The 9,834-nt window shown below is 45.9% G+C and overlaps 1 protein-coding gene across 2 annotated transcripts in view; it reads left to right on the top strand.

The window, feature by feature from the left end:
- pdyn (prodynorphin) overlaps positions 1 to 9,552 on the top strand; it is a 36,792-nt gene extending 27,240 nt beyond the window's left edge. The window contains exons 1-3 of one of the 2 annotated variants that reach the window (XM_089003478.1): positions 7,123 to 7,785; positions 7,963 to 8,099; positions 8,808 to 9,552. In XM_089003478.1, coding sequence (XP_088859604.1) covers positions 7,977 to 8,099; positions 8,808 to 9,359 — 675 coding nt within the window. In that variant the 5' untranslated portion in view covers positions 7,123 to 7,785; positions 7,963 to 7,976 and the 3' untranslated portion in view covers positions 9,360 to 9,552. Of the gene's footprint in view, positions 1 to 7,122; positions 7,786 to 7,962; positions 8,100 to 8,807 lie in introns of those variants that run through there. The other variant, XM_089003487.1, reaches the window with a different exon arrangement.
- Positions 9,553 to 9,834: the final 282 nt, after the last annotated feature.

The raw sequence follows: 9,834 nt of genomic DNA on the forward strand, positions 1-9,834 counted from the left end.
GCTACGGAGGTCTAATTTGGAAAAAAATGGTTGCTGATTGAAGGGGCGTGAAGGCTGAGTCCATGAGGGGGAGGGGGTATTTGTTACGGATGGTGATGTCGTTCAGACTCCGGTCGTCGACACACAGACGCAGGGTTCCGTCCTTCTTGTCAATAAAGAAGAACCCTGCGCCCAGCGGAGACCGTGACGGCCGGATGAGTCCCGCCACGAGGGAGGAGTCTATGTAAGTGCTCAGGGCTTCCCGTTCCGGTTGTGAGATGTAGAAAAGTCTGGAGTCCGGTAATGGAGCCCCTGGCTGCAAGTCAATAGCAGAGTCATACGGTCGATGGGGCGGCAGGGATTGGGCGTTGTCTTTGCTGAACACCTCCCGCAGGTCGTGGTAGCAATGTGGCACGCCCTTGAGGCAGATGGCCTCGGGCGGGCCACCGCGGGAGGGGTCTCGCCCTGCCGTAGCCGACCGTAGGCAGTTGGCGTAGCAGTAGGGACTCCAGCCCTGAATGGTGGGACCCTCCCAGGAGATGGACAGGTCGTGGGTATTGAGCCAGGGGAGACCCAATACCAATGGCGCATTCCGGGAGGGCATAACTAAAAATTGGCGGTGCTCGACGTGGTTCCCCGCTACCTGGAGTTTGAGCGGAGCCGTGAGGTGGGTGACTCGGGCTAACAGTCTGCCGTCCAGGTCGACGATCTCCTTCGGGGGGTGGAGTTCGATCAGCTGGCAGCCCAACGAGTCCGCCAGCTGGGGGTCAATGACGCACCCGTCGGCCCCCGAGTCCATTAGGGCCCGCACGGTTTGGGAGCTGGACGGGCCGATTAATTCGCAGTCCAGCTCCAACCGCGTAACTGGGGTCGTGGATTTGACTTCCAGAGGTCGCTGTGGTCGCCGTTTAGACGGGGACTTGCGTGGACCTGAGGTCTTCGCCTGGGGGCCTTGGGTGCGAAGAGCCCCGGGGGTAGTGTGGTCGTTCCTTCCCCCGATGATCATGGGTTCGGGGGATTCCTCCAGGCGCCGCACACGCTCGCCGCCGGGTGTGGTAGACCTGGACCGGCTTCGGGGCTCGTCGAGCCGCCGGCCGCGCTGCTCCCTCTGTCGCTCCCGAAGTCGGTGATCCAGGCCGATGACTATGGCGACCAGGTCGTCGAAGGTGGTGCCAGCGTCGCGCGTAGCCAACTCGTCCTTGAGATCGGTGTTCAATCCGCGACGAAACACCCCCCTCAACGCTCGGTCGCCGTAGCCGCTGCCAGCGGCCTGGATGCAGAAGTCGACGGAGTATTCCGCGTCTGAACAGGCCCCTTGGACGCAGTCCAATAATCTCCCCTCAGCTTCGGACTCTGTCACCGGATGATGGAAAACCAGGCGTAACTCGGCGACGAAGTCCGGGTACGAGGTGCGCAGCTCCGGTCGGGACTCGCGGATGGCCAGCACCCATGTCTCGGCTTCTCCCGTGAGCAGGCTGGTGATGAAGGCTACCTTCGCCTCATCGCTAACGCAGGCGTATGGATGTTGCTCAAACACGAGCGTGCACTGCATTAAAAACTGAGCGCAGCGCCCGGTTTCGCCTGTGTAGCGTGAGGGAAGAGGTAATTGCAGAGCGTGCCTACTCACGGGCGGGGAAGACTTGGCTGTGAGGGCGGAAATGCGTGCCTCAGCCGCCTCGAAGCGTTGAGCCAGCACGGAAGTAACATGGCGGACTTCCTCGATTGCTTGGGCCAGCTGGCTCGAATGCTCCGCTTCTTGGATAAGGGCGGCGATGAATCTGTCTTTGCCGGCGGGATCCATACGCGGTCGGAGCATTATGTCACGTCACTTGAGGCTTGAGGGCAGGGCTCGAGTGACGAGAGAAGAGCGGGGAGGTTGGATCCAAAATACACGGCGAGACAGATACTCGTGAACAAAAGTCTTTACTGAGGCACGCATGAAAAAATGACATCAGGATGAGGTGAGTGAGAGAGATCGGTGACGGCACGGAAGTAACACGGGTGGCTTTCAGAATGCTCCGACGGAGACGGTATTGTGCTATCGGCAAATATAGTCAGAAGGCACAATCAAGGAAATGAAAAACAGCTGTGGGAACCCAGGTGCGTGAAGATGGGAGGGGCCGTCTCCAGGGAGCAGCGGAGGAGGTGACAGGAGGGGCGGGGCGCGCCCAGGACGGCGACGAAATGTGACAAATGATGAAAGTAAGAGGAAAGGAAGATGTAGAAAAACAAAATATAGCTGATACTTAAGATAGCTGTAAAGGCAGCCACTCTTGCGGCGCCATTTTGAAGTCAAAAGAACAAAAGAAAAACAAAATAACAAATAATGTGACACAACACAAAAGACACAGACAGTCATGCAATCATAAGCACTTTCTGCACCCTCTTTGTTGTACGAAGCACTTCTAGATGAAAGACGATCAAAGCCTCATTTTCACCAGTGGATCAGAGAGATGTCAGCTGCAAGCTAAATGTTGAAAGCAAACATGAAGTAGCAATCATTGACGAAAAGAGATTATTTCATCTCCTGTCCCACGTAAATCCGCTTCAATTCCAAGCCGTGACAGTTCCACATACGCATCAGTGCTCTGCGCTGACGCTTTTTTCTTCTCGTCGCGGGCTCCTCAAGCCATGCATCCATCCTGCCGCAGACTGTCCAACAGCACCGACCTTTCCGCTGAACAAAATGGGGCTGTGAAAATGCTGCCCAATGCACGCGCAAGAAAACACAATTGGCCCAGAGCTGTCCAGCGCTGACAGTCAAATGGCACCGACATTCTTCCCAAATCAAAAACAGTGCTGGCGTATTTGTGCTGCCGAAAAGTCTCAACTGCTCAACAGTGTCTCCTCCTTGATTAATTTTGTGACCAAAAATGCTGAAAAACAATCTGTATCCGTTCGACACGATGCACACCAACTCAAAAACATGGCGGTCAATTTGTTTTTCAAGGTTTAAAATAGGTTTGGCAAATGTTGCATGTTGGTTGCACTGAAGGCAAGGCAGGGTGGGGCTGATTTATTTCAACAACACATTTCCTATACAAGTCAACTCAATGCGCTTCATACAACCAAACATGCTATAGACAAAATGTATTTTCAAACCGAACAGTTGAAGACATTCAAAGGCAAAGAGAACAAATCAGTTCGATCAAAAAGCACCCGTTGACAAGATTTAAAGGCATTTACAAAATACATCCTTGACTGTATGTAGTATGTTGGATGCGCCTACACTCCTCTATAATATGGCATTCAGATTCATATTGCAATAGTGGAATAAAATTTAAGCGGTAAGAATTGGCTGTTTGTATCAACCTCACACACTTGTGTGATTATTAGTGGATAAGGTTGTGACTTGATTGGTGCAGTGGTTGTTATGTATACCATCTGAAAAGTCAATTATATCAATCATCAAAGACTTGATTAACTGGAAAATAACGTTGCTCGACGACAAAAGCCCATTTGTGCTGGCACAATAAGCGTGTGACCTCTGCGTGTTCTTTGGATTCCTCAATAAATGCATGCTGATTGGGACTGTGGGGTGGGGGGTATATATGCGGGGGGATGTTTACAGTGTTTATTTAACATTTTCCACTTTTTTACTTATTATTGTGCAGTGCAATTATTCGAACTAGGTGATTCAATTATTGAGATAAAGCAGGAACCAAGGTTGCCGTGGCAATGACGGAAACATGGTCACCCAATCGTATTAAGGCGACAGCAACACAAGTGAGCCAAGGTTAATGAGTCTTTCTGTGGTTTAAGGAGGATTGGGAAATTATTGCAGTAGTACAGACAGTAAATGGTGATTGCAAGACACACCGCTCATGACAAATTAGCTTTAATGAGACATAAAAATGGAATTTGTTCATGTCCTTTAAGATTCAGGTTGTCGGATTTGGTATTTTCATACTCGATATGGCGTATCCTCTTAAGGATGAGATCGAACCAGTATCAGCTGACTTTGGCCGGGAGGTGCGGTACACTACGGAATGGTTGTCAGCCAGTCACAGGGCACACAGAGACCGCCGTTTACATTGACTGAAGCATCCGAGATTTAAACTCCAAACCTCAGAGGCACAATAAGATTACATACCGTCACAGCCCCAAAAAGATTTTTCATCGGTTACAATAGGTACAATGTGGGGACATTCCCACAGCCCTTTTATTTATACTGTATTTTCCAGTGTATAAGGCGCATCCAAAAGCCTTCATTTTATTCAAAACATGACCCTGCACCTTATACGCAGGGGCGCCTTATATATGAAGTCATATTGAGCCACAACAGGTCTCGCAACAACAGTCAGCAGCCATCGACTCCATTACCCCCTGTAGGAGAAATAGTGCGTAACCACAGCCTCTACTGTAATAATAATAATAATACATTTAATTGATAGCGCCTTATAATATGGTGTGCCTTTTATTTGAAAAAATATATATGTTGTGATGTCATGAGAGGCTAGCTCTCAGCGGGGCAGGACAAGGAGTGCAATGGGCGACAGGTTTGAATGAAAAAAAAAAGATTTTAATAAAGGGTTTCAGGGGGAATTCACAAACAAAAAGGCAAGAATAGCGTCCCTTCCAATTCTTAAATCATAATAAAGTCTCTTCTGAGGTGAAACTGAAGACGGAGTTCTTTTCCATGTGATACTAGGCCTCACCCCTCTTGATGTCCTTCCTAGGTAGCCTAGCCACCATTAGCAATGTTCCAAATCCGGTGTTCCGTGCTATGGTCCCAACTGGCGACGAGTTCCATGCAGCAATCAGTTTCTCAGTGTTTCTGCATAGAGGACAATAATGGAGCTTGTCTCCCCAGCTTCCACACTCAGATGCTCTCTGCCTTAAAAGCCTTGCATGCCAATCAAGCCGTGATCAGCCACAGGTGTGGGGTTTGGATTGCTACCTTCTACCAGATGGGGCCAAAATTCTCTCTGGGCGGAGCCATCTTCGGGGGATATATTTCCCCTCCAGGACCCAGCCTCTCATGACATGACACATCCCCCCCCCCCTTGAATCAAGGAAGGCCTCCCTTCTGGAGAGGGTATACACATTGCCGTGAAACAATGCAGTGACACACAGCCTCTCGTGACATCACAATACTCATATATTATATTTGGAAAACGTTTTTCATTCATTTAAAGGACAACCGACATCACTTTTTTGTTTTTTTAACTGACACCAGAAAAACATTTTGTGGCATCTAAAATACCCAAAACATGCAGTATGATATTTTTAGTCAAATGCAAAACACCAATAAAAATGACTTAAAGTGTCCAGAATCTTCAAAAAATTGAGCTGCGAATTGGGCATTTTCAGAAAGTCCCGCCCCAGTTCGTGACGTCACGCCAAGACGTCTTGCATTGCTTGTGAATCAAAACAATGACTTCAGATTAGGAGAATATGCTTTCTTGTTACACAACCAGTTATGAATATGATTCAAATTGTTCTGAAGAGGAAAGCATACATGTTTGCAATCGATTAAAGAATTTATTTGTGCCATTTTGAGGCAACATTGGGGGAAAATCTCTCACCCAAAAAAAGAGGCACAAAATGGTGACCTCCTGTTGCTACCTCCGTTTCCACAGGCTGATAAATTCCTTATATGGCGCTTGGACGCCCTCCTCTGGCCTTCTGGCGGCTTTTGGGTCCCCAGACAACACAAGTACAGCAAAATACATTGATGTGATGGAAGGACCGCTACAAAGCGTCTTTTTTATGGTCAAGGGTGGTCCTTTAGTGACGTCACATACGGACTCGTCACCAACTCAAAAACAAGACTTCCTGAATATTCAGCGTGAGTCTTAAAACGTAAAATATAGCTATATGCGGTGGAATCTTTGTAAAATACGCTTGGTACGTCATATACAGTATATGGAAAAAGTTGGAAAATACACCATTCATTGGGGTGAACCTTATACTCCAATGGACCCTATACATCGGAAAATACATTAATCTGAATGAATCACTTGAGACAGTTTATGTTTCATTCATCCCGGTGTAAGGGTGAATGGCTTGATTCGCATTAATAAATGCTAACTGGGAGCAGTATGTAACATACTAAAACTTCATTTCCACCTCAGAATATCATGATTGTGATTGCTTATAGTGTCCTTTTCGGAACTATAAACAGATCTGAACTGGTAAAAAAAGGTGTTGTTTCGATGTCAAGATGGAAAATGGAGAACTACTTCCCTCCATTTGAACAGACCTCCGATGGTTTCACCTAAGGACAGCACGTTTAGATTTAGCCTTGCTACATGGCAAGACCCCTCTTCGCATGTGCGTATATAGCATCTTGATCTTCACAAGAATGACTGAATGGAATGACAGGAGAGGGAAAAAAAGCGTTGATGTCTCCCTTTGTATAATTCATTATATTCACACCACAGGAAGTGTCCTTGGCGTTCCTTTCATAGACGCAATGTATTGATTCCTTCATTATGTTCACTCCAGCAAATACGTTAAGGGAGGGATTTTACCTTATTGAAAACAACTTGTTGGTGTCTGTTGTACGGTTTTCATCACATCTACCTCCATTGAGGACAGAGTAGTTGTCCTCATGTCACATATCGTCACAGTTCCCACTTGGTAATGACCGCTGGATAAATCTATTGGACGCAGTGCGACATCGCATGTATCTTTTTTTCCATCTGACCATTCCTGCTCAGTGAAAATCTGCTCATATATCAGCAAGGCTTTGCGGATGAGAGAGTATATGTTTTAAATTCTAATCTGATAACAAAAATAATACTCAGTATATTGTGGAGATTATTGCCAAATCTGCTGTCATTTTTCTTTTAAACATTCCTTAATTACATTTGGGGACCTTGTAGAGCACCAGTGTCACAGTCAAAGTCCAGGGGCCGGATTCGGCCCGTCACATCATTTTATGAGGCCCATGGGAGCAAATCACGTGTGTCAAGTTTCATAACCCTTGCTGAAATCTGTACTGAAGTATTGTCATGGGCACAAAATAAAGTTGAGATATTACATTGGCCCTCTGATGGAAGCCGGAACTCCAAAGTGTGTGTGTATGTGTGTGTGTGTGTGTGTGTGTGTGTGTGTGTGTGTGTGTGTGTGTGTGTGTGTGTGTGTGCGTGCGTGCGTGCGAGCGTGCGTGCGTGCGTGCGTGTGTGTGTGTGTGTGTGTGCGCGTGTGTGTGTGTGTGTGCGCGTGTGTGTGTGTGTGTGCGTGTGTGTGTGTGTGTGTGTGTGTGTGTGTGTGTGCGTGCGTGCGTGCGTGCGTGTGTGTTTTATCCTCCAAAATGAAGCATTGTTCTCTGTCGATACAAGCACCAGAGTCAACAGGGAGAGAGCAAGCAGACATTTGATGGTGGTTGCACCTCCGCACATTTGATCAACTCTTGAGGTACTCCACAAACTTTCATGGTTGTCTTCATTGTATTTTGACAACACTAAACACACACTTCTGTCGTTGTACTCTGGACCTTTTTTTCCAAGTGAGAGTTACATACTTTTTGCATCATCGTGAAACTAACCCTCACAGCAACATATTTAACAGTTTTGGTTTTTATGTGTGTTGTGAGAGTGCATGATTACCCCATCGCTTACCCCATGCCCTATTTTCTGTGCGTGGGTGTTGCCAGAATCTCCCCAAGTATATTTACGGACTCAGGTTCTCTCTCATTGGTGCACTGGGGTACTGCGTTGATGCGCATGCAGTGACTCTTGTGATCACGGTGATAAAAAGAGAGGCAACGAAGAGAAAACAAGCACCAGAGTCATCAGGGAGAGAGCAAGCAGACATTTGATGGTGGTTGCACCTCCGCACATTTGATCAACTCTTGAGGTACTCCACAAACTTTCATGGTTGTCTTCATTGTATTTTGACAACACTATACACACACTTCTGTCGTTGTACTCTGGACCTTTTTTCCAAGTGAGAGTTACATTCTTTTTGCATCGTCGTGAAACTGGCCCTCCCAGCAACATAGTTAACAGTTTCGGTTTTTATGTGTGTTGTCAGGAAATTGGTGAAGGATGGAGTGGTATGTCTTGGTGCTGATGCTGAGCTTGCCCCACTGTATGCACGCGCATTGTTCTTCACAGTGTTACAAGTGCTTGCAGCATATCCTCAAGCCCAACAGCGCCTATAGTAGCTTGGTAAGAAGATGGGTAACTCTACACTACAAGTTATCATTATTTCTTTTTAGCTAAGTTCTTGTATAGCTTTTCTTACATACTATATGTCTATTTGATTTTACCTCAAGACATAAAGAGTATATCTTAAAAATATATATCATATATCAATGTGCAATTGTGTCATTTTGCAAAGGATGCAAGTCTATAGTTATTTCACGGCTTTTTGGGGGGGTATTTGTCGAATATTGTATCACTTCATATCAAGATTTTTTTTATGCTGTAATATATACTTTTTTCAACACTATGAGAGACCCAAAAAAAGAATGAATGAAGGGATGATTGATAGCATAACCTCCAATATCATACTACTGTATATCAAACGTATATTATTTTGGTTTCATTGCATTTTCATTGAATGTACCCTGGTGGAAATTATGCTTAGTGTTACACATTTATACATATTTATGCGGAGGTTGTTTTCATGCATATATTGTTCTGTCATTTCAGACAGCTCTGAAAGGACGGGGCATTATTTTGAAAATATCATTTTGGCAGATTTTTTTCCAGAGACTATGCTTGAACAAAATTAAAATTTCTATTAAAAAAACCAAAGCATCTTAAAATAATTAAGATTTGTTTGTGCTTTTGGAAGGGTGTTGTCTTTTATTACTTATAGGAATTTAACACTTGTACCGCCAGTTACAACACTTGACCGTGATTGTTTTGCAGGGGTGTGTGGTGTTGTGTGAGGATGAACCGGCGCTGTGTGAGAGGCTGGAGGACGTGATTTACGAAGGAGAGAAGGCGCAAGGGGCTGAAGCGGTAGAAAGTGGCAGCAAAAAAGCAGACGCGCAGTTAATGAAGAGTCTGGACCAGAGCACCAAGGAACTTCTCCCCTCCCCATGGCGGTACAAGCATGTCGTCGCCAAAGTGGCGGACTTGTTGAAGAATAATACGGAGGAGAGAGCAGCGAACGATGTGGCAGAAGAAGCGGAGGACAGCCCGGAGGGAGACACGCCCCGCGGCAACGATCACGTAAAACGTTACGGCGGTTTTTTACGCAAGTTCGGCACCAAGTCCAGGAGAGGCGAGCCAGAGGAGCCCGAGGAGCTTCAAAAGCGCTACGGAGGGTTCATGAGGCGGATCAGACCCAAACTGAACAACATCAAGTGGGACAAGCGCTACGGCGGCTTCCTGCGCCGTCACTTCAAGATCTCGGTGCGCTCCGCCGAGGAGCCTTTCTCTTTCGACTACAACGACCACAGTCGAGAAACGAGATGAACTGTGTCGAAAGCACTTGACTTCGAATTCGATTTAACACAAAATAATGCCTGCTGTACTTGCTGTCTTCTCGTGTGTACCGTTAGCCATTTAAATAGAGATTGTTGCTTGTTTAATAAAATCACGAATAAAATAAATAAGACTGGGAATCATGTCCATAAAACGAAATAAAACCACATTTATTGTCCACCAACAATATTTGACAATTGTAAATGTTGTCCTTGTATTTTATCGAAAGTGCTGATGGTGAATAACTTGAATCATTTTTTAAAAAATTGACTTATCACGCTGAATTTATTGAAAAATGGGAGTTATATGTATATTTATATATTTTTTTATTTGGTAAGTATCCACTATGAGCCATATCTAGATAAAAAACATTGCTACATTTCAATGGACAAAAGATGGAAGCACTGCTTTTAATTTAAGCCAATTCAAACAAAATGTGTAATGCGCATTTCATCTCTATCCTACC

This window comes from Hippocampus bargibanti, linkage group LG01, assembly GCF_051943395.1.
Source record: "Hippocampus bargibanti isolate YZ-2025 linkage group LG01, ASM5194339v1, whole genome shotgun sequence".
Lineage (NCBI taxonomy): Eukaryota > Metazoa > Chordata > Actinopteri > Syngnathiformes > Syngnathidae > Hippocampus > Hippocampus bargibanti.